Source organism: Heteronotia binoei, chromosome 12 (genome assembly GCF_032191835.1).
Source record: "Heteronotia binoei isolate CCM8104 ecotype False Entrance Well chromosome 12, APGP_CSIRO_Hbin_v1, whole genome shotgun sequence".
Taxonomy (NCBI): Eukaryota; Metazoa; Chordata; class Lepidosauria; order Squamata; family Gekkonidae; genus Heteronotia; species Heteronotia binoei.
Genome location: NC_083234.1, coordinates 77,464,708 through 77,489,950, shown reverse-complemented (window position 1 = coordinate 77,489,950; position 25,243 = coordinate 77,464,708). Strand labels below are relative to the sequence as shown.

Genomic DNA, 25,243 nt, shown 5'->3' with positions numbered 1-25,243 from the left:
CTAACAAGCATCCCTTAACTGTAGGCATTTAAGTCAATCTTCTGGATTTTTTTATTGGGAGCAATTTCTCCTAATCACCAGCACACTAGTGGCTGAAAGCAAGTTATATTTAGATGAGAGAGAGAGAGATGGCTTTGGTAGAAAAAGTCCAGCAGGAACTCATTTGCATATTAGACCACACCCACTGACATCACCATTGTTTCACACAGGGCTTTTCTGTAGAAAAAGCCCATTAGGAACTCATTTACACCCCTTGACACCAAGCCAGCTGGAATTGTGTTCCTGCTCAAAAAAAGCCCGGGATATAGATATATACGTATACACACAAACACAGAGCCAGGAACAATATTATTATTATTATTATTATTATTATTATTATTATTATTATTATTATTATTATTATTATTATTATTATTATTATTATTATTATTATTATTATTATTATTATTATTATTTTTCTGGGAAGGAGGTTTCGCATGCACTGTTGTCGTAAAGGTGCCACTGGACACAACTTTGTTCTTTCAGAGGCATGTAAAGAGGAAAACATTACCTATTCATCTATCCTCCACTTTTCTCCCCATTGGGGACCCCAAGTGGCCAACATCCTTCTCCTCTCCTCCATCTTATCTTCACAACAACCCTGTGAGGAAGGGGAGGCCAAGAGTGTGCGACTGGCCCAAGGTCACCCAGCAAGCTTCCAGGGCAGGGTGGGGATTCCAGGCGCCTCATCCCAGTTTTTCTTTTCTTTTCTTTCTCGTTCAAGTCCTAACCGCACTGCAGTGCAGGAACCTTCCAATCGGCAAATCCCTCTTCCCTTCCCATAAACTGCAGCCGCATACACATGCCTCTTTCCGACTGATCTTCAGCCCCGCCCCCCGTTTGGGTCCTGGCAATTCTTTTAAATTAGAGAGGCTGGGGAGTGAGCTGGAGTCCATCAGCATCTGAAGCAGACCAGCAAGCAATTCGTTGGCCTCAGGCCTCTCACAAATAGTAAAGCGTCCAGTAGCGCCCTTAAGACTAACAAATTTATTGTAGCTTTTTATTGTAGCATCATATGCATCCGATGAAGAGAGCTGTGTTTCTCAAAAGCTTATGCTACAATAAAATTTGTTAGTCTTAAAGGTGCCACTGGACTCTTTACTGCTTTGCAGCAACAGGCTAACAGGGCTAACTCCTCTGGATCCAGGCCTTGAATTCAGCAGCAGCTCACCGGAGCACAGCTCCTGAACCTTTCTGACAGCCCCCCCTCCTCCTCCCCACCTAGCTACCTTGTCTATTGAATGCAGCTGCATAACAATCCCTGGATTAGAAGAGGAGGCAGCCAGCCAGCCACCAGGAGCTTTGCCACACCCCCAGCAGCCCTCATTAACCCCTGGAGAAGCCCATGCCACCCTTTCTCCACTTTTGTGTGAACTCTAGCCAGACCAAGCAGGCCTGGCTTGCCCTGGGCTCTCCTTTCTTGTGTCAGGTTGCTTTTGGTTGGTGGTGGGGGCAGCAGATGCTAATGAGTTATGCTAATGAGCTCCACCACCTATTTTTCTACAAAACGACCCCTGTCTGGATCTAAGGTCTCAGACCGTGGCTCTCCAGTGGTCCAAGATAAGGGAGGATGCCCCTTGTCAATAGATGGGGGGGGGGGTGTAACTCAGTGAGAAAACTCCTGCTCCACACACAGATGGTCCCTGGTTTGATCACCCATTAAAACAATATCCCCATTTGTTTATCTGGGGGAACAAATTACAATCCCGCCTTTCCATCTTTTTAATCCTCCATTTACAAATATCATTAAACTGACATAAATAGGTTTAACGCCCCACAAAATGAATCCAACCAAACGGACTTTATACATGACCGCGCTGTCTATGAGGATTCTGAGGAGAGCTAAGCTAATACAGCTTACCATGTTTTGCTACCTTTTGTCAGCTACATAATAATATCTCAGACTGGAACAGTATTCATTCTAAAGAGAGTTTAAGGATCATACATGCTGGTGATGTAAGCTTGTTCCCATTGGTAGAAAGTAAAACAAATAAGTTGTGATCAGAGAAGATTTCAAATTTCTCATCCCCTCCCCTTCCTCCTCTTAATTTTGTTTTTCTCATGTACAAACTTCTGTTAATGCTTTATTTCGATGCCGTTTCTTTTCACTAATGAAACGTACACATTTTCCAACATTATTTGTATGCTGATAAACCAGCATGGTGCACTGAACATGTAAATGATGGACATGGTTGGGAACCAGCTGTTTTCTTGTCTTCCTCAAAAGGGAAAGAAAAGACCAAATTTCACACCATCTCCAGCAGACTTTTGCAGGCTCTGAGACTCTTTAGTCTTCCCTCCTCCTCCTTCTCTTTCTCTGTCTTGCACGCGTCCACGCACACACACACAGAGTGCATAGACAGCCATAAACCCCAGCTCTGTTACAGGGTCACCCACTCACTCAATTAGCTGGCGACATTTCAGTGGGTGAAATGGTCTGTGAAAACTAGGCGACTAAACGCAGGGCATGGAATTAGCAGGAGATGTCGCAATGACACGGTTCCCAGCCTGACAAACAAGAGACAGCAGGATGCTGACGGGGAGGGTGTTTGGAGCTGCCAAAGACCCAGGTGGGCAGCCCTGTTGGTCTCAAGCAGCAGAACAAACTTGGAGTCCAGTGGCACAGCTAAGACCAACAAAGAAATAACACTTTGTTGGTCTTAAAAGGTGCCCCTGGGCTCAAGCTTTGTTCTGGAATCAGGCCTGGAGTTGGGGGGGGGGGGGGTGTTGGTTCTTTGTTTTTGTTTCCATCATGAACTTGCCTTTTAGCAGTTTTGCTGCAAGGCAAAGAGGCATTTCCATTGCATTTCAGAGGGTTTGGTCAGAAAATTCGCCCTCCACGCAGGGATCCCTAACCTTTGTGAGGCTAACTCTGGAATTCAGACACAGGGTGGTAGGAACAACAACAAAATGGCTGTCATAGGAGGCAGAGCCAACCATAGAATTTCACGGTTTGCAGTTATGCATTTCTCCCAGGGCTTTTTTTTCGGGGGGAATGTGATGGGATGGAGTTCTGGAAACTCTTTGTGGAAACCAAATTCTCAAAAAAAATGTTTAAAAGTTCATGAGGGGCACCCGTGCATTTCTCCTTCATTTCCCTCTTGAGAGTTCCGGCACCTCCTTTTCCAGAAAGAAAAGCCCTGATCTCTCTCATAGATCCAGGTGGGCAGCTCGGTTGGCCTGAAAAAAAGAGAACAAGGTTTGCATCCAGCGGCACCTCTAAGCCCAACCAAGTTTCATTTGGGGTATGCGCTTTCGTGCGCATGCATGCAAAAGCCTGCCTCCAGAATTAAATTTGGTTGGGCTTAAAGGTGCTGCTGGACTCAAACTTTTGTTCACACCGTAACTCGTCAACATTCAAGCTAGCAGCTCTGCTGAACAGGGTGCCTTGTAATCTAGCACCTGCCCTCACCCATATGATAAAGATACTGGGCAGCAGCGGCTAGGAGAGGTGCTGGTGGGACCCCTGGTGTCACCACTGAGCATCTGTAGCTTCAAAGTTTACTTATGGTCTGAGGCTGAAGTTTTGAAGGATGCCAGGTGGTTGCCCCAAACGGTAGCCCTGCAGGATTGATTCCTCCCCCTCTTCAGCAGGGGGCCTTGGCTAAATGGCAGAGCCTCTGCGTTAAATGCAGAAGGTCACGTGGTCAGTCCTAGGCATCGCCACTTACAAGGAATGGGAAGTAGGTGATGGGGGAAAAGAAGAAGATGATGATGATTATATTGGATTTATATCCCACCCTCCATTCCGAAGAGTCTCAGAGCAGCTCACAATCTCCTTTCCCTTCCTCCCCCACAACAGACACCCTGTGAGGTAGATGAAGATATTGGATTTATATCCCGCCCTCCACTCCGAAGAGTCTCAGAGCGGCTCACAATCTCCTTTACCTTCCTCCCCCACAACAGACACCCTGTGAGGTAGATGAAGATATTGGATTTATATCCCGCCCTCCACTCCGAAGAGTCTCAGAGCGGCTCACAATCTCCTTTACCTTCCTCCCCCACAACAGACACCCTGTGAGGTAGATGAAGATATTGGATTTATATCCCACCCTCCATTCCGAAGAGTCTCAGAGCAGCTCACAATCTCCTTTACCTTCCTCCCCCACAACAGACGCCCTGTGAGGTAGATGAAGATATTGGATTTGTATCCGCCCTCCACTCCGAAGAGTCTCAGAGCGGCTCACAATCTCCTTTACCTTCCTCCCCCACAACAGACGCCCTGTGAGGTAGATGAAGATATTGGATTTGTATCCGCCCTCCACTCCGAAGAGTCTGAGAGCGGCTCACAATCTCCTTTACCTTCTCCCCCCACAACACACACCCTGGCTGTGAGGTAGATGAAGATATTGGATTTATATCCTGCCCTCCACTCCAAAGAGTCTCAGAGCGGCTCACAGTCTCCTTTATCTCCCCCCCCCCACAACAGACACCCTGTGAGGTAGATGAAGATATTGGATTTGTATCCCGCCCTCCACTCCGAAGAGTCTCAGAGGGGCTCACAATCTCCTTTACCTTCCTTCCCACAACAGACACCCTGTGAGGTAGATGAAGATATTGGATTTATATCCTGCCCTCCACTCCAAAGAGTCTCAGAGCGGCTCACAGTCTCCTTTATCTCCCCCCCCCCACAACAGACACCCTGTGAGGTAGATGAAGATATTGGATTTGTATCCTGCCCTCCACTCCGAAGAGTCTCAGAGTGGCTCACAATCTCCTTTATCTTCCCCCCCCCCACAACAGACACCCTGTGAGGTGGCTGGGGCTGAGAGGGCTCTCACAGCAGCTGCCCTTTCAAGGACAACCTCTGCCAGAGCTATGGCTGACCCAAGGCCATTCCAGCAGCTGCAAGTGGAGGAGGGGGGAATCAAACCCGGTGATGATATTGGATTTATACCCTGCCCTTTTCTCTGGATCTCGGAGTGGCTTACAATCTCCTTTCCCTTCCTCCCCCACAACAGACACCCTGAGAAGTAGATGGGGCTGAGAGAGCTCTCCCAGAAGCTGCCCTTTTAAGGACAGGTCTGCAAGAGCTATGGCTGACCCAAGGCTATGCACACTTAACCACTACACCAAACCTGCCCCTGAGATCAGGGATGGAGACCTGCTGCTAGTCAGGAGAGACAAAAAAGAGAGGGTGCCATGACAAAATGGCTGCCACGAGGGATGCCGACACTCAGTGCCCAGAGGCTCTAAGCCCAGCATCTTCCTCCTTAGGCAGCTGATTCCAGATGGGCACTCCCTGCAGACCAAGAGATGATCAGATGGAGAAAAGCCATCATCGGCTCTTCGTTTTGGGGAAGAAGTGGTCTGAGCGAATGGAGCAAATGGGTCCCCGGCAACACAGGTAACATGGTGCCCACAAATGCCAGAGTGGGGATCAGTGCCCTGAAGTATAAGCGGCTCCCCACTTCATCCTCCAAGCAACTCTGGGAGGAGAAGAGACCGTAAATGGCTTACTGGCTGCCACGTGAGCTTCATCACTGCGGAGGCTTGACCAGGTTTCTGGAGCTTCTCTCCAACGCTCAAATGGCTACAGGCCACTGCCCAAAGCTCATTGGCAGGGGAAGCACCAACTGCAGCTGCACTGCAAAACAGCCACCCCCAACGAGAAGGCCATTCATTCGCTTGAGACACAAGAACAGAAGAGAGGCTGCCTAAGCACGCTCAAAGCTTGTTCCAGGCGCAATCATGTATTGCCGAAACATGGCTGGGTGCTAGGCTTTAGCCACACCTGGTGGGGGGGGGGGGGCAGAAGGAAAAAAGTGGCTCTGTATGGCTGAATACACACCCACACCCACACATATACAAGCTTCCGCACTGATGGCAGGCTTTGCATCTGAAATGGTCGGGCCAATCTCCAGTTTCCAACCTGAGGTTTAAAATCACCGCTGAGCCTCACACATGCTATTTGAGGTGGATGTACAATTTCTGCTCATGTGGAAAAAACAGTGGAGGAGGCAAAGAGGCATTTGTAATGCAAAGGAGCCATGCTCCCAATGCTCGCTTGACGGCTGCGTTGCACACCTGACTGAAGCGAAAGCTGCTTTAAGCTTTGCATGCTTTTTTAAAAAACGCCCTGCTGATCTACAGACCGGAAAACTTTTGTGTCTTGTTACCATTTCCAGCGGTGCACTCCCTGGCATTTCAGCACCGTCGTGAGTCAGCGAAAGACAAATGTGCGGCTTGCTGTTCTTGTATGGGGGGTGAGGGTAGTCGATCTAAAAAGGACAGACTGAAAAATCCAAGTGTCAGGCGGGTAGTTGTGTTGGTCTGAGGCAACAGAACAAAGTCTGTGTCCAGCGGCACCTTGAAGACCAACAAAGTTTAATTCTGGATCTGAGCTTTCATGTGTGCGCACACTTCTTCAGACACAAAAGCTTAGACCTGGAACGAAACATTGTCGGTCTTAAGGGTGCCACCGGACTCAAACTTTGTTCTGAAACGCAGAATTTGCATAAGGATGATCTGTAACTTTTGCTTTGGATCTTCCCATTGTTTCGGACATAAGCAGTTCCTCCTTAAATACTGAGGTGTCTTCTCTTGGTTGCGGGAGCCCCCTGACACAGAGTAGTCAGCTGCAGTTCTGCGGCCCAAGCTCTGCTCATGACCTGAGTTCGATCCTGGCAGAAGCTGAGTTCAGGGAGCCAACTCAAGGTTGACTCAGCCTTCCATCCTTCCGAGGTTGGTAAAATGAGTCCCCAGCTTGCTGGGGGGAAAGTGCAGATGACTGGGGAAGGCAATGGCAAACTGCCCCGTCACAAAAAGTATGCCAAGAAAAGGTCCTGATGTGACTCAGCCCATGGGTTGGTAACGACTCGGTACATGCACACCTTTACCTTTCTTTATTTTGGTTGCACTGTGCCAACAATCTTTCTCGTATATTTTTATTCCCCCCCACCCCCGGTCCTTCCATTGCACAGTTCTCCAATAAACAACTGTTCCAAGAAGTTCCTTGGCTTTTGACACCTGCTTTGTCGGCTTATTTTCTGAATGTTAAGATTAGAACTCTGAGGAACTAAAAGCACAACTCTGTATGATGGGATGGGGCTGAACGGGAAAGGGATAATGTCCTTTGGCTACACTCTGCCGCCTGGTGCTCTTTTCCTGCCCATCCACCACCGCCGGGCCGACCAAGGCAGCGCTGGATTGGAAGGTCCGAGCAGTGAAAAGGAGGGGCCACATTCACACTACAGTAGACCGGCTGCTCCTTGCCGATCCATTAGCTTTCAAGAGCTTGTTAGTCAATTAAAGCACCTCTTTGTTTATTCTGAATGGGCTGCCATACTAAGCGTAGGAGGGCGGAGAGCACAGGCTAATTCTCCCTTTATGACAGCAACCTCCCCTCCCTCAGCCCACCCTGGAGGCTGCGGGGGCACACACACACACACAAACCCATTACACTCTTGTAGGTATTTGCCTTGAGGTAAAAATGGATTTCAAAATGAATTTCAACACAATGTACCAGATTCTGAGCATGCCGAATTCACAGGGTGTTGCCACGAGAGTGCCTCTCTGAGATTCGAGGCCTCGGTCCAGGAAGCCTGTGGCTTAAAGTAGGGAGGGAGAGGCCTTCCACCCCAACCTCAAGTCACAAGACAGAGTTTACGGGCCTGCCCCAATCCATTTCAGGTCTTTTCAACCAAACACACACTGAGAGATGAGAAAGAGAGACTGCTGAATTGCAACTCATAATGAAGCTCGAGACAATTCACCCACTTGGACTGAATTGAGACCCAGGCTTCCTGTCTCATGACCAATGATGATTTTCCCATGCCTGCTACCCGGGGGTCGTTTTGTAGAAAAATAGATGGTGAAGCTCATCCACCACCTACTATTCAATGGCCAAGGTAGGTAGGTGGGGAGGAGGAGGGGGAACGCTCAAAAAGGTTCAGGAGCTGCACTCCTGTGAGCTCCTGCTGAATTAAAGGCCTTCCACTACCCCTCTGCACTTCACACCTACTCCAGTCACCCCTGTTAGTGTCATTTGGCATTTGAAATCGCTCCATTCTCCAAGGTATAAGGACAGATGGACTCACACTCTAGCTGAATCCGAAGAAGTGAGCAGCGACTCACAAAAGCTCCTACTTCACCACAAAGTTTGTTAGTCTTTAAGGTGCTCCTGAATAACTAGACTCTTGCCTTTTCTGCTGCTACAAACAAACACAGCTACTGTTCTGGTGTAGTGGTTAAGTGTGCGGACTCTTCCTCGCTCTTCCACATGCACCTGCTGAAGTGACCTTGAGTCAATCACAAGTTCTCACAAAGTTGTTCTGCTCAAGAGCAGTTCTTGTCAGAGCTCTCTCAGCCCCACCTGCCTCACAGGGTGTATGTTGTTGGGGGCGGGCGGGGGAAGAGAAAGGAGATTGTAAGCCTCTCTTGAGACTCCTTTGGGTTGTTAAAGGTGGGGTATAAATCCAATCTCTTCTTCTACCTGTCTTGATGTATGCCTTGGGAGTTCTGCGCTGTTTGTCCCACTGAGTCAACTTGCATGTAGCCCCATCAGGACACCCCCGGGTTATCGGTCCATGGGTGTTCCCCAGACAATGGCTTCCTGGGTCTGGTTTCAGAGAGCCGTGCAGTCTGCAGCAGAACAGCAAGACCTGGGTCAAGCAATATGTTGGAGACCAACAACATTGTCAGGGTAGAAGCTTTTGAGAGTCAACACTCCCATCGCCAGATACTGGGGCTGTTTTAACCTGGAGCCTAGACTGAGGTGCGCCCAGTCCTTGCCCCCCAAAGGCTCCTCCTTCCCCCGTTCATTCTCTCTTCCCTGTCCCTCTTTCCAGGATCCCTGGGTCTTCTCTCTCCATTTGCTTGTACATCCCTGCCTACGTGTCAATGTTTGAAGGGACCCCTTTGGGGTAGGGGTTGTCAAGTCCAATTCAAGAAATCTCTGGGGGTGGAGCCAGCAGCAAGGTTGAGACAAGCGTCATTGAACTCCAAAGGGAATTCTGGCCATCATATTTAAAGGGATCGCACACCTTTTAAATGCCTACCCTCCGTTGGAAATAATGAGGGATAGGGGGTACCTTGTTTGGGGGCTCATAGAATGGGACCCCCCGGTTCAATCTTTTTGAAACTTGGAGGAGCTTTTGGGGAGAGGCACTGGATGCTATGCTGCAACTGTGGTGCCTCTACCTCAAAACATAGCCCCCCTAGAGCCCCAGATACCCACGGATCAGTTCTCCATTATACCCTATGGCAGGGGTGGCCAACTGTAGCTCTCCAGATGTTTTTGCCTACAACTCCCATCAGCCCAAGCCATTGGCCATGCTGGCTGAGGCTGATGGGAGTTATAGGCAAAAAACGTCTGGAGAGCTACCGTTGGCCACCCCTGCCCTATGGGAATCGATATCCATAGGGAATAATGGAGTGCCCCATAGAGATTCCCCCCCTGCTTTCTGATGACCCTGAAGTGGAGGGGGGGCCTCCAAACCGGGGGATCCCCTGCCCCCACCTGCGGATTGGCAACCCTACTTTGGGGGTCCCAAAAATTACAATTTAAAAAATAAATTTAAAAAAAGATACTAGGGCTGTTTTGGGGGCAGGAAGGTGGTACCACATGTCATGACACCATTCTGAATCGACCCCCATGCACCTGGGAAAAGCATTCCAAGTACAGAGCTCTCAGTACATATCTTTTGGACAGCACCCGGGTCAGGAAACATCGGAGGGGGGGGGGGCTGCCAATGATTCCATCATGTCACTGCATGCTGGTGACAGTGTGACATCACCTCTGATGCAACCCAGACGTGATGTCATTAAGCCAGGCATTCACCCCAAACTCTATAGATGTCACCTCCTACATAATGACATCACTTCCAGGTTATTGTGGAAGTGATGTCATTGTATAGGAGGCGGCATCTATAGCAGGTGTCGCCAACGGTAGCTCTTCAGATGTTTTTTGCCTACAACTCCCATCAGCCCCAGCCATTGGCCATGCTGGCTGGGGCTGATGGGAGTTGTAGGCAAAAAACATCTGGAGAGCTACCATTGGCCACCCCTGATCTATAGAGTTTGGGGTGAATGCCTGGCCTCATGACATCACTTCTGGGTTACATCGGAGGTGATGTCATGGTGTCACCAGCAATGCTGATCCCCCCCAATTCTCCCTCCACCAAAAAAACCCCCACCTAGCTGAGCGGTGGTGGGCAGAGCTGGCAGGGGAGGGGAGGTCTCATACCAAAGCACAAGACCTGGCCGCCCCTCCAGGGTGCCAGACCTGGCTCTTCTCCCTCCTCTTCCATTTTGCACCCTGCTGAGGCAGAGGCTGAAAGAGAGTGAGCTGCACAAGGCCTTGATGTGCATTTCACAGCTAGTCAGTAGGGCTGCTGGTTCTGGGTTAGGAAATATCTGGAGAAGTGGGGGGTGGAGCTGGGGTGGGTGGGCTTAGGAGAGGCGAGAGACTTCCGCAGGGCAGACTGCCACAGAGTGTCGGAGCCATGCAATAAACTCCATTCATGTTTCTATAAAAAAAAACTTGAGAGAACATCCCAGTAGAGAAACTGGGCTGGACGTCTGTAGGACCTTTTAAAGTCGTGCATCAGAAGCCCCATGACGCAAAGTGGTAAAGCTGCAGTACTGCAGTCGAAGCTCTGCTCACAACCTGAGTTCGATCCCCCCAGAGTCAGAAATGACTCGTGCTTGCACAGGGGATTACCTTTACCTTTTTAAAGTAGTGCATCTTATTAATAGTGTGATGGTTGAACTGGAATTACCTAAAAACCTGAGTCATGTCCATCTTGTTTTTCATTTCAGCCTCCTCAAGAAAGATCCGGGTCCAGATAAATGGCATCCCCTGAACCCACCATCTCTCCTCCCATTATGGTTGATGGGCAGCCACATCAAGAAGTTAAGCAAATATTGGACTCTAAATTAAAAAGGAGTGTTCTGTATCATCTGATTCAGTGGAAACATTTTTCTGAAAGTCATAATGGTCAGAGCATCCAATGTGAATGCCAGATCTTAAATTCGAGAGTTTCATAATTGGTATCCCTTCAAACCGGGGGGGGGGGGGAGTGATATTGGGGGGGCAGAATGTCAGGATCCGTATCATGTCTCCTGTCATGCCTGCCTCCACACTTGTTTTTTACATATCACTTTACTGTAGTTATCCTGTTTCTCACCGTGGAAATGATGGCTGCTGCCTGGGAATGTGGGTTTGGATGGTGAATTTTTGTGAATATTCCCCATGAGTTATTGATGAGTTAAATCTTCTTGTGATATTGGACTTTCTGAATACAAATTGAATTAATTTCACTGTACATTCGTAATTTTCCCACAGTTGTATTTCTCTTTCTATTCTCTAGTTTTGTGGATCTCTCAGGGTTGCATATGAACATATGAAGCTGCCTTATACTGAATCAGATCCTTGGTCCATCAAAGTCAGTATTGTCTTCTCAGACTGGCAGCGGCTCTCCAAGGTCTCAAGCTGAGGTTTTTCACGCCTATTTGCCGGGACCCTTTTTGGAGATGCCGGGGATTGAACCTGGGACCTTCTGCTTCACAAGCAGATGCTCTACCACTGAGCCACCGTCCCTCCCTGCAACCTCCAGGTGGGCCCTGGGAATTCCCCAGAATTACAGCTTCTCACCAAACTACGGAGAACAGTTCCCCTGGAGAAAATGGGTGCTTTGGAGAGTGGATTGTGTGGCCTTGGACCCCACTGCGGTCCTTGTCCTCCCCAGGATCCACCCCCAAAGCTCCAGGAGTTTCCCAGCCTGGGTCTAGCTATCCTACTCTCCAGTCCCTTGCTGCTGGCCAGTGCTGGATTAAACTCTGTGGAGGCCCCTAGGAAGCTGAAATCTTGGGGGCCCTCTTCAAATTTTCTCAGTCTGAGTGTTCATCCCACCACTCACAGCCCCCACAACAGCCTGCAGGCCTTTTCTCCAAAGCCCCTCTGTGGGGGAGAGGCAGAGAGAGGCAAACTTGGCAAAGATGCCAGCAGCAGCCACTTCACCAGGCAAGTTGGGCAAAGAGCGGCTCAGTTGCTGGCTGCGTGTGCAGGCTGGGAGGGCCACAAGCAGGGGGGAAACCGGGGGAGGGGGGCACCAGCCCAGGGCCCCTAGAGGCATGTGGGCCCATAGGCCAGTGTCTCATTGTTAATCCGGCTCTGCTGGCAGGGAGGGAGGACAGGGCAACTCTAGTAGTAGAGCTCTTGGGAAATGTTTCAAAACCAGGCCCTGGTGTGCTTATCAGGGGTTCCTCACGAGCACCACACAGTTCTTGTAATTGTGGCCGTACCGAAATATTCACAAGCCGACATCAGCATCTGACTGGGAACTACTTCCCGCTTCCCCCGTGTACAAAAACATGCAGTTCTACAATACCACTCTGCCTCATCCCCAAAAGGATCTCATCTGTGCCTCGAATCCAAAAACAGCGTTCTGCCAAAGAATAAGAACAAAAAAGCCCATTTGTTTTTCCATTAACCAACCCCGCCCGCCCCCCCCCCCCCAGCAGACACACAAGGCAGTGGCTTGAATAGACTCGAAAACACCTCCTTATTCTACCCTAATTGCTTGAAGCAGTGTCCCCACTCCATCCCATAGCTTTGAGGCCTTTAAAAAAAAAATGTAAATAGAAAACACACATTCCCTTTTCCCTATAGTTAAAAAAAAAACAGCCACCTTAATAAGTCTCTTATTTGACAATTTGTTTGGCAACATATGGGAGGCACTTGTAAATTCTCCTCTTAATAACAAATAACAGATGGCAAAATACAAGGCTGGGAACATGAGCATAGGGTGGGGTGGGGGGGCTTTTGATGTGTGTGTAAATGGGACGCAGCCGCCTCGCTGAGCACCCCACGGCAGAGAGTGCCTCCAACTTTGGGCCTTGGTTTTGCAGGTATTATCTGGCCTGCTTTCGATGGCAGCTATTTAAAAAAAAAAAAAAAAGACGGGGTGGGGGGAGAACTCAAGCAATTTTCTGGTTTATACACATAGCTGCTCTTTTCCTTTTGATTGATTGAGCCCAGTTGTCAAGCATTTCCGTAAAGCCGTTGAAAAGAACGGTCCCCCGGTGGGCATTGAAGGAACCTGATGCAAAACTTCTAATATGTTTTATTGCAACTTGTTCTTCAAAAAAAAAAAATTTTTTTTTAAGAGAAAGAAAAGGGGAGGGGGGGTTGGAAGGACAAGGAAGGCCAAGAGAATACGCATTCACTTTGATAATCGCATAAGCCATTCAGGTGGGACAAGTTTCGCTCTTGAAAGTGGGTTCCAATTAACATCTAGATAATTAAGGGGCATTTTAAAAAAAAAAAAAGAAGAAGAAGAAAAGGGGGGGTTGTTCCTCCCACCCCAAAGACGACAGAGCAGAATACCTCCCACGGGGCAGCTGTAATTGCGGCGGTAAAGAGACGGTGTGGAGCGAAATCCAAAGTGCCCTTTAAGGTTAGAAAATTAAAGGGTCGTTGCAAAGAAAGAAGGGGGAAGAAAAATTGCATGTTTGCATCGACACAGAGGAGAGGGGAAGCGGGTGACTTTTGAAAGCCCTCTTTCAGTCTGACTTCAGGCAGGCCCAAGAGATGGAGGAGGAGGAGGAGGAGAAGAAAAAGAAGAATTCATTGGATTTATATCCCACCCTCCACTCAGAGTCTCAGAGCAGCTCACAATCTCCTTTATCTTCCTCCCCCACAACAAACACCCTGTGAGGTGGGTGGGGCTGAGAGAGCTCTCACAGCAGCTGCGCTTTCAAGGACAACCTCTGCCAGAGCTATGGCTGACCCAAGGCTATGCCAGCAGGTACAAGTGGAGGAGTGGGGAATCAAACCCAGTTCTCCCAGATAAGAGTCCGCACACTTAACCATTACACCAAACTGGCTCTCCAGTTTGAGATTGCAGCGCTTTGTCCCAGTGGCACCTCTGGACTGGCTTTACTGGGGCCTCACCCTGTGCACCTCCCCTATGGCAACCTGAAGGCTGACTGAGTTCTGGTCCACACAAGGCAGAACTCCAGATTATTTTGCAGCATCCGCATTCCACATTTTTGCTACGGTTATTGTAAGAGCTTTATATTGAGGGTTGTTTTGACATGCTGCATCCATTAGGTGGCGCTATTGCCTGCCTGGACTTCCTTGGAGGTCTCTCTCCCAAGTACTAACCAGGGCTGCCAAGTCCAATTCAAGAAATATCTGGGGAATTTGGGGGTGGAGCCAGGAGACTTTGGGGTGGAGCAAGGGTGTGACAAGCATGACTGAACTCCAAAGGGAGTTCTGGCCATCACATGTAAAGGGACTGCACACCTTTTAGATGCTTTCCCTCCTTTGGAAATAATGAAGGATAGGGGCACCTCTTTTGGGGGCTCATAGAATTGGACCCCCTGGTCCAATTCTTTTGAAACTTGGAGAGTATTTTGAGGAGAGGCACTGGATGCTATGCTGAGAATTTGGTGCCTCTACCTCAAAAAACAGAGCCCCAGAAACCCATGGATCAATTCTCCATTATACCCTATGGGAATGGGTCTCCATAGGGAATAATAGAGTGCCCAGCTGACATTCCCCCCTTGCTTTCTGATAACCCTGAAGAGGGGGGAGGGCCTCCAAACTCGGAGATCCCCTGCCCCCACCTGGAGATTGGCAACCCAAATGACCCTGCTTGGCTTCTGAGATCTGGTGAGATTTGGACTAGTCTGACTAGGGCAGAAGGGCTCTGCCTCCTCTCTTTGCTTGCTGTGCTGTGCAAAGTATGATCCTCCAACGATTCTCCCCCAGAAGTCTGAAGTGGTGGAAACCGTGTTGACAGCCTCAGCATTTGACCACCTCCTCCTGAGGGCTGTACTATTTCAAACTGTAGGTGTAGAGGAGGGAAGGAGCAAATGTTTTAATGCTCTCTCTCCAATGTGTAAAATTCCATGCAAGTACAAAACTAACACATGGGATAAATTGGGGAATTGAGGTGGCCTTGAGGAAGCTCAGCTAGTGGCCTGGGGAGGGGGGGCTGCCAGCACTGCTGAGGGGCCCCCATGGCTCAGTCCAGGCACCAGGAATTTCCCAATGAAATTAAAAGGCCACTCCAGAGCCTGCTAGCATAAGAACATAAGAGAAGCCATGTTGGATCAGGCCAATGGCCCATCCAGTCCAACACTCTGTGTCACACAGTGGCCAATATATGTGTGTGTGTAGGTACATACATATATACACACACAGATATACACACACACTGTGGCTAATAGCCACTGATGGACCTCTGCTCCATATTTTTATCCAATCCCCTCTTAAAGCTGGCTGTGCTTGTAGCCGCCGCCACCTCCTGTGGCAGTGAATTCCACATGTTAATCACCCTTTGGGTGAAGAAGTACTTCATTTTATCCGTTTTAACCTGACTGCTCAGCAATTTCATCAAATGCCCACAAGTTCTTGTATTGTGAGAAAGGGAGAAAAGTACTTCTTTCTCTACTTTCTCCATCCCATGCATAATCTTGTAAACCTCTATCATGTCACCCTGCAGTCGACGTTTCTTCAAGTTAAAGACCCCCAAGCGTTTTAACCTAATGGTCATATACCATCTATATATCATTTTAAAACAGTTCTCTTTAATACTATGACACGTCAAAAGCTACATAGAGTTCTTCTACAAATATTCCCAAGTTTCCATCTGTATTGCTTTATTACATTAATTGTCCACTTAATCATTTGAGATTTCACTATTTCATCTTCCGTAGACCATTTTAAGAGTAATTTATATAGTTTTGAAATTAATTTTTCATTGTCTCCAAGCAGAACTTTTTCCATTTCTGTTTGCTCTTTTCTTATTCCTTCCGTTTTAATATTATTATCCACCAAGCTCTTTATTTGTTGCATTTGGAACCAATCATATTTATTATTCAGCTCTTCAGCAGTTTTCAATTCTATTTTGCCGCTTTGTATTTTTAATAGTTGATTATATGACAACCACTTTTCTTCACCTGTCTCAGCTGTTATTTTTATTACTTCTGCTGGCACTATCCATAACGGTTTTCTCTCATCTCCATATTTCTTATATTTCATCCATGTATTTAGCAAATTATTTCTTATAAAATGGTGAGAGAAAAAACCATCCATCTTTTTTTCCCCATAATACATATAAGCGTGCCAGCCAAATTTATTTCCATGACCTTCCAACTCTAAGAGTTTTTTGTTTATCAGCATCATCCATTCTTTTATCCACACGAAACAAACTGCTTCGTGATATAATTTTAAATCTGGTAATTGGAATCCACCTCTCTCTTTTGCATCTGTTAAAATTTTCATTTTAATCCTTGGTTTCTTCCCAGCCCACACAAACTCTGAAATTTTTCTTTGCCATCTATTAAATTGTTTACTGTTCCGTTTTAATATTATTATCCACCAAGCTCTTTATTTGTTGCATTTGGAACCAATCATATTTATTATTCAGCTCTTCAGCAGTTTTCAATTCTATTTTGCCGCTTTGTATTTTTAATAGTTGATTATATGACAACCACTTTTCTTCACCTGTCTCAGCTGTTATTTTTATTACTTCTGCTGGCACTATCCATAACGGTTTTCTCTCATCTCCATATTTCTTATATTTCATCCATGTATTTAGCAAATTATTTCTTATAAAATGGTGAGAGAAAAAACCATCCATCTTTTTTTCCCCATAATACATATAAGCGTGCCAGCCAAATTTATTTCCATGACCTTCCAACTCTAAGAGTTTTTTGTTTATCAGCATCATCCATTCTTTTATCCACACGAAACAAACTGCTTCGTGATATAATTTTAAATCTGGTAATTGGAATCCACCTCTCTCTTTTGCATCTGTTAAAATTTTCATTTTAATCCTTGGTTTCTTCCCAGCCCACACAAACTCTGAAATTTTTCTTTGCCATCTATTAAATTGTTTACTGTCTTTCATAATTGGGATAGTTTGAAACAAATACATTATTCTTGGTAGAATATTCATTTTAATTGCAGCTATTCTGCCCAGCAATGACAAATTAAGTTTATTCCATTTTAACATATCTTCATCCATTTTACGCCATAGCTTCTCATAATTATTTTTGAACAAATCAATATTCTTCATTGTTATCTCCACACCCAAATATTTTACCTTAGAGGTAACTTCACAACCCGTTAGCCTCTGCAATTCCTTTTGTTTATTTACTTGCATATTTTTACATAGAAATTTTGATTTTTCATTATTAATACAAAGTCCCACCAACTCCCCATATTCTTGTATTTTAGCTAACAACAAAGGTGTGACTTGTATAATTTTTTACATTCGTGACATCTTTGTCTTCCTTTGGAATCAACGAAATAACAGCTTCCTTCCATGTATTTGGTATTTTCCCTTTTATTCTTATCATATTCATCAATTGGTATTAACTCCTCTTTGAAGTTTTTAAAACATTTAGCTGTATATCCATCTGGCCCAGGTGCTTTTCCATTTTCCATTGCATTAATTGCTGCTTCAATTTCTATTTTTTCAGTTGGATCATTCAAAACGTTTCCCATATTTTCTGTTAAGGGTGCTATTTTAATCTTTTGTATATACTCTTCCATCTTTTCTTTCTTTATTTTAACACCCTTAAATAATTTGGCATAATACTTAAAGAATTCTCTTTTTATTCCTTCTTGATCTACCACCTCTCTTCCATCCACCACAATTTTATTAATAATTTTATTTTCTCTCTTTTTCTTCAGTTGCCAGGCCAAATATTTTCCAGGTTTATTTGCTCCCTCAAAAGATTTCTGCTGCAATCTTTTCAGATTCCATTCCAGTTCTTTAATGAACAAATGTCTCATTTGTGTTTGTAATATTGTAATCTCCCTCATAATTTTCTTTTTCCCTGGCCTTTTTTTCAGTTCCCCTTCTTTTTTCTTTATTTCATTTTGAATTTCCAGCATCTGTTTTTCTTTTGCCCTCTTGTCTTTATTATTCAATGTAATCAATATTCCTCTCATTACTGCTTTATAAACATCCCACACCATCTGAAATTCTATATTTTCTTTATCGTTTATTTGGAAGAAAGCTTTAGTTTCATTTTCTAGAGATGTCACTATTTCTTTATTCTGTAGTAAATCTTCACTCAATCTCCATCTTCTCGACTTTTTAGACAATTTTGTAATCCACATTATTGGGTTATGATCAGCCCCTATTTTAGGTAAAATCGCTATTTTCTTTGTTATAAGGCCTAAATGTTTAGTGCCCCACAACATGTCAATTCTGGAAAAAGTTTTATGTCTTGCTGAAAAAAAGATATAGTCCCGCACTTCAGGATTAAATTTTCTCCATATATCCTCCAAGTTTTCTTGTTTGACCAATTCAAAAAAAGACTTTGGCAATTTTCCTTCCTTATTAATTTTTTTCCCCAGACCTATCCAATGTGTTCTTAATTGTTCCATTAAAGTCCCCCATTATCAAAACTTGATCATATGTCACTTTGTTGTATAATGTCTTTTTAAAAAGCATCTTTTGCTCCATTTGGTGCATACAGTCCCAGTAGCAGCGGGTTTTTTGCATTTAACATTATTTCTACTGCTACAAATCTTCCATCTTTATCTTTAAACACGGGTCCAAATCTTGTTTAATATAAAAAATCACTCCCCTTTTCTTCTGTTCAGCCAATGAATGAAATTCTAGTCCCAATTGCTTATTCCATAAAAATTTGTAATCCTTTTGTTTGATATGTACTTCTTGTAAACAAACTATATTACAATTTTGCTTTTTAATCCAATGAAACGTTGCCTTTCTTTTTTGTGGTGAATTTAGTCCATTTACATTCCAAGATAATAATTTGTAATCCATCATGGTGCAAATTCTTTATGTTCTTCATTAATGCCACGCAGTTCCTGTGTGCTTGTAATTGTAATCCTTTTTCCTTGTAGCTGAAGCTCAAACCTTCAGGTATTATCCATCTATACCTCATTTCATTGTCCCGTAATTTTTCTGTCAATTTCTTATATGCTCTTCTGTCATTTATCACTTGTCTTGGCAACTCCTTCATAATTCTTACTCTGCTGCCTCCCACTATCAATGTCTTTTCAAAGTTTTTATTCATGATTTTCCCCACCATTTCTTTTGTCATATATCTTATAACCACATCTCTTGGTAGAATAATTTTTTTGGCATATAGTGAGTTCACTCTATACATATAGTCATACATGTTTCTAGTCCCTTCAGGATCTTCCTCCAAAAATTCTGCAATTATTTTTATTATATATTCTTTCAAATCAGTTTCTTCATCCTCAGGTACTCCTCTCAGACGTATCTGGGTCTCCATCAATTTGCAGTCATGAATTGCCACTTTTTCTTGTATTTTTAACAAGGTGGAATCATGTACTTTCACTCTCCCTTCCACCTCTTGCACTTTTTTTGATGTCACCACAGTCTCATTTCTGAGATCCTTAATGTTTTAATGTCTTATTGTTCTATATTGTAAATCTAAGGTTTTATTTATTACTGTATGTTTTTATGGAATGTTGTTAGCCGCCCTGAGCCTGCCAAGGTGGGGGAGGGCGGGATATAAATGAAATTAATAATAATAATAATAATAATAATAATAATAATAATAATAATAATAATAATAATAATAATAATAATAATAATAACAATAATAATAATAATAATAAATCTTTTTTTAGCTCTTCAATATCTTTTCTAATTTCTTTTTTGGAAGCAATTATCATCTCCTTCATCCCTTTCATTATCCTGGCTTCCATTGCATCTTTCCTGCATTTTCTCCAGTGAAGCAGTCCTTGCATGGGTTTGCTTGTGGTCTGACATGTAAAAACACCAAAAATTTTGACCTCACCAAATTAATTTCAACTATCAGATTTAAAAGAGTGAGGCTTGCTTTTTCCAATAAGCCTAATTTTGCCATCCTGAGAGCCTCCTGGGCTCAGATATTGATATTTAATGTTTTTATTTTCTCCAAAATGGCGGTCACGACTTTCTGCTTCACTTTAAAAAACATTCTTTTTTCCTCTAGAAGCTTCTAAAATGGTTATTAACAGTAATGTTCAATAGTATTTACCTTATAATCATCACCTCTGTCGGCTCCACCAATTTTTAATGTGCCGAACACTTTAAACATTTTATTTAAATTTTAGCCTCCTTGCAATAGCCGCCGATGTTTATCTATGATATTACAGTCCTAGAATAGGCTAGCTGCTTCAATGATTTCCTTTTTCCTTCCAATACTTCCTGCTTTGCTTGCCACCAAATCCCATTTTCGCTGGTAGAGAGATCTCACAATACTTGACGTATTTCCTGTGTTAGCTGTGGGAGCTGCAAATCTATGATGATGGGGCTTTTTCTCCAAAACCGCAAGCAGACAAAACAATAAATTCCTTTCCACTTTTTAGCACTGTCCTTTAAATTTGCAAAGTCCAAATTTCTCCCCTTCTCCCCTTCTTCGTCCAAGCTTTCAAGATTTCCATTTCCCACCTTCTGATTTTATTTTGTTTAACTTTAATTAGTCCCGGAATGAAAGATAGCAATCTGTACCTTTTCTGTAGTTATCCAGATCAATACCAGTCTTGTATAGCTTTAGATGTTTAGCAGTATCAAAGAAGATTAGAATCCTGTCGAGCTTATGTCAAATAAATGACTCTGGAAACTTCTGCAGATGATGAAAATGCAACTCATCTCCGGAGACCCCTCCCCCCGGGACTCCCTTTTAGCCAAGGTAAATCTCCTCAAAGTTTCCTGTGCATATCTTGGACTGATCTCTGACTGAGAAAAGTAGGCAGTAGGCATTAGATTGCCTTCCACTACCCCGAACAGAAGTTCCAGCCTGCTCCTCTTCTGAGAAGCAGTTCAGCTTGGCATTTTCCAACCCCGGAAGTTCCCTGGCTGATTTGTTTTCAATTCCCTTCCTAATAATTCCCAGCATGGCTTTGGCCTTTTTTTTATTGCAATCGCACACTGTCTTGACATTTTCAGTGAGTTATCTACCACGACCCCAAGATCTCTCTCTTGGTCAGTCTCTGCCAGTTCACAACCCATCAACTTGTATTTGTAGCTGAGATTCTTGGCCACAATGTGCATTACTTTGCACTTGGCCACATTAATGCATAGCAAGATGGAGACCCTAACTACCTGCGATTTTGCAAGTTTCTTTCACCTTCAGAACTGGCCCTTTCACTGTGAGGGATCCACGGAGCAGGGGAGATTTGGAGACTGTGTCAAGAAAGTATAGGCAGCAAGCAGGGAGAGGAGGGAAGGGTGCAGGTACCTTGGCGTATTCCATCAGGTCACTCCGCCCTCGGAAGCGGCTGTAGAATTCCGGCAATCGCCAGGGAGCGATGATCTGCAGAGAGAGGGAAAAGCATCAGGAGGTGTTTTGTATTCACATTCAGAGGCTAAGTCTGTTGCTCCAGACAGGGCATGGAGAAGAAGGACGGCAAATCATACTGTCTAGAGCAGGGGTGACCAATTTCACACATGTTGTGTGGCTTTCAAAGCCCCCACTGCACCATCAACTGGTTTGGAGAGGCATTTCTCTCTTTAAATCACTTCTCCAAGTTAAGCTAGCTAAAAGCTTGGAGAATGCATGCAAAGTTAAAGTTGCTTTCTTTCTACCTCCCCATCTATTTCCTTCCTTCCTTCCTTCCTTCCTTCCTTCCTTCCTTCCTTCCTTCCTTCCTTCCTTCCTTCCTTCCTTCCTTCCTTCCTTCCTCCCTCCCTCCCTCCCTCCCTCCCTCCATCTCATGGCTGTCAAACATCTGACATTCATATCTTGTGGCTCTCAGACACCTGACATTTGTTCTATGTGGCTCTTATGTTAAGCAAGTTTGGCCACCTCTGGTCTACAGAAACAGAACTTCCTCTCTAGGCCTGGCTCTCAAATCTCCAGGAACTTCCCAAGCCAGAGTTGGCAAGTCTACACTGTGGCCCCAGGCTGGCTCTGGCCCTGAGCTCATGGGACCCCACTTAGGGAGGGAGGTGTGTCTTACTTGAGTCATTCCAAGAGCCCTGCAAAGTGGCTGGGCTCAGAGGGAAGGCCCAAGATCCTTGAGGCATGGCTAAGCAGGGTGTTTGAAGGTCTCCCCCCTCCCAACCCCTGTGTACAACATTCTAACTGCTACCTCACCATATAGCTCTAAGCTGGAGTCAATCTTTGCCACAAAGCTTTTTGCAATGGCCAGAAGCACCAAGGATTTAATCTCCCCCAAACAAAGATAATCCAAGATCCACCTTCAAGCCGCCTCGAGCAAAGGATGAGCGGAGGAGGGATGGAGACAGGTCGGCTTACCCTCAGCAGCTGCTCCTCAAGGGTGCCCCGCTCTAGGCATTGGGGGTGTTGACATGTGTCAATATCAGGGTCACCAGAGGCACCCAGACCAGTGCAAGGAACAAACAGAAGACTGGGGGGCCCCTTCAGAAGGTGGAGCCCATGAGGAACTCATCTCCTGATGCCAGGCTTTCTGCAGCCCACTCTAGAGACGCACAAACCACCATCGAGGGCACTTTGTGCATGCTCTGAGGCCTCCCCGGTGCCCAAGACAGCAGCGGCAAGGATGCACATCAAGAGGAGTCAGAAAGGAAGGCATGCTCCAATAGTGGAGTACATTTTAGACATCCTTTTAAGAGACGGTTTGATCATTAAGTTAGCAAGGGAGGCACACCCAACTGCCCAGCACCACACCAAGTGCAGCTGCTCACCCCCCGGATAGAGTCCAACTCAAATCCCATATATTTAGTCTCTATATAAGTAACTAAAATCTGACATTGACGCTGCAATGCTAAAGAGAGTTACTCCAGCCTAAGCTCATCCATTTCAATTGGTTTAGATTGGAGTAACTGCATAGGATGCACTGTTGACCTGTGATTTCTGTCACAACTGGGGAGACCAGGATTCAAACCCCTGTTTGGACATGTGAGGAGATCTGGGCTTGTTCAACTTCCTTCTCAGCCTAGCCTGCCTCTCAGGGTTGTTGTGAGGATAAAATAAGGAGGGGAGGGGGAAGTTTCCATGAGTCCCCTGGAGGAAGGCTGGGATACAAACCCAACCCAGCCAATAGCCCTGTGCACAGAGTTGGAGGTGGCCACGGGCTGTTATGCGTCCGCTAGTGCTGATGGCAGAGTTCTGCCCTGACCTGCATAGTGTTGGTTAGCCAGATCTCATCAGTTCTCAGAAGCTCAGCAGGGTTAGTCCTGGACAGGGGTGGAATTCTAGCAGGAGCTCCTTTGCATCTTAGGCCACACACACCCCTGATGTAGCTTACAAGGCTCTTTTTTGTAAGCTCCTGGAGGATTGGCTACACAAGGTGGGTGTGGCCTAATATGCAAAGGAGCTCCTGCTAGAATTCCACCCCTGGTCCTGGCCAATACTTGGGTGGGAGGCCGCCAAGGGAGCCCGGGTGGCTGTGCAGAGGCCGCCAATGGCAAGCCACCTTTGAACAGCTCTTGCCTTGAAACCCCCATGGAGTTGCCTTAAGTCAGCTGTGATCCAACAGCAGTTTCCTCCACCACCTGCTACATCCTGGAGGAGTGACACATGGGGCAAAGCAAACAAAATGAAGCAATCTAATCTTCCTGCCTGTATCTCGGACTTTTCCACCCACTATTGAACTCTTAACTGAGTTCAGTTTGGTGTAGTGGTTAAGTGCGCAGACTCTTATCTGGGAGAACCGGGTTTGATTTCCCACTCCTCCACTTGCAGCTGCTGGGATGGCCTTGGGTCAGCCATAGCTCTGGCAGAGTTGTCCTTGAAAGGGCAGCTTCTGGGAGAGCTCTCTCAGCCCCACCCACCTCACAGGGTGTCTGTTGTGGGGGCGGAAGGTAAAGGAGATTGTGAGCCAATCTGAGACTCTGAGATTCAGAATGAAGAGTGGCATATAAATCCAATATCTTCTTCTTCACTCTGTGTGAGATAGGATGCTGTGAGATAGACCACTGTGTGAGATAGGATGCAGGACTTAGATGGACCTCTGATCTGAGCCAGCAAAGTTCTTCTTAGGCTCTTATCAAGAGAAGGCCTCAGCCTCCATGCAGTGTTGTTGGCCCTCCAGAGGAACTGGTTGGCCTCTATGTGAGCAGAATGCTGGACTAGATGGACCAGTGGTCTGATCCAGCAGGGCTTTTCTTATGAATGCCTGAGCCTCTATGCCCTGTTAGTGCAACTGGCTGGCCATTGCATGAGACAAGATGCTGGTCCAGATGGACCCTCCCTTGTCTGACCCAGCAGGGCTCTTCTGAGGTTCTTGTCAAGGAAAGGCCTCGGCCTCTCTGCCCTGTTGTTGGCCCTCCAGAGGAACTGGTTGGCATCTGTGTGAGACAGGAGGCTGGACTAGATGGACCCTCACTGGTCTGAGCCAGCTGATTTCTTTTGAAGTTCTTATGATCTTACCTGATATGACACATCCAGGCATAATAGAGACCCAAAACAGGCTCTTTACTTACAAAGCATTTTGATGCCCATGCATACGGGTGCAGATTTAATCTTACCAATTCGTTGTTTTGCATTAACTAACAAACATTCCTGGGAACAGACAATGGTACAGTAGAAACAAATAAATGAGCAAAGGGTACTAAGAATATAGCCTATATAACGTCTTACTTTGATCTGCGGGCAAAGGGCATAATAGGTGAGCTCAAATCGAATCTGATCATTCCCCTGAAAGGAGAGAGAAAAAGAACTTGGAGTACAAAGGCCAACCACATCACAGACTCTCACCTTTTGACGTCCTGGATGCTAGTCGTCTTGCCCCTGCCCCAGGTTTTGGACTGGCAGTAAGTTCAGGGCCAGCATCACTCAAAGCTCTACTGCATATGAACACACAAAGTTGCCTTTGATTGAGAGCCAGACCCTCAGCCCAGTCTAGGATTGTCTCCTGAACATATGAAGCTGCCCTATACTGAATCAGACCCTGGGTCCATCATATTGTCTACTCAGACTGGCAGCGGCTCTCCAGGGTCTCAAGCTGAGGTTTTTCATGCCTTCTTGCCTGGACCCTTTTTAGTTGGAGATGCCGGGGGTTGAACCTGGGACCTTTTGCTTACCAAGCAGATGCTCTACCACTGAGCCACCGTCCCTCCCCTGACCAGCAGTGGCTCTCCAGGGTCTCAAGCTGAGATTTTTCATGCCTTCTTGCCTGGATCCTTTTTAGTTGGAGATGCTGGGGATTGAACCTGGGACCTTTTGCTTACCAAGCAGATGCTCTACCACTGAGCCACTGTCCCTGTGTAGGGAGATGCTTTGGCTTAGTGGGAGAGCCTCTGCTTGGCATGCAGAAGGTCCCAGGCCC

General features: G+C 45.8%; 1 protein-coding gene and 1 non-coding gene across 3 annotated transcripts in view; both read right to left on the bottom strand.

Annotated features, from left to right (window-relative positions):
• Positions 1-25,243, bottom strand: part of ASS1 (argininosuccinate synthase 1) — a 167,448-nt gene that overhangs the window by 105,250 nt on the left and 36,955 nt on the right. For both annotated transcript variants that reach the window (XM_060250498.1, XM_060250499.1), the window contains exons 4-5: positions 24,556-24,612; positions 21,229-21,303 (exon numbers count right to left, since the gene is read on the bottom strand). In XM_060250498.1, the coding sequence (XP_060106481.1) occupies positions 21,229-21,303; positions 24,556-24,612 (132 nt within the window). The remainder of the gene's footprint in view (positions 1-21,228; positions 21,304-24,555; positions 24,613-25,243) is intronic.
• TRNAH-GUG (transfer RNA histidin (anticodon GUG)) lies at positions 11,510-11,576 on the bottom strand. The gene has a single exon. It is a non-coding gene; the product is annotated as a tRNA-His (tRNA).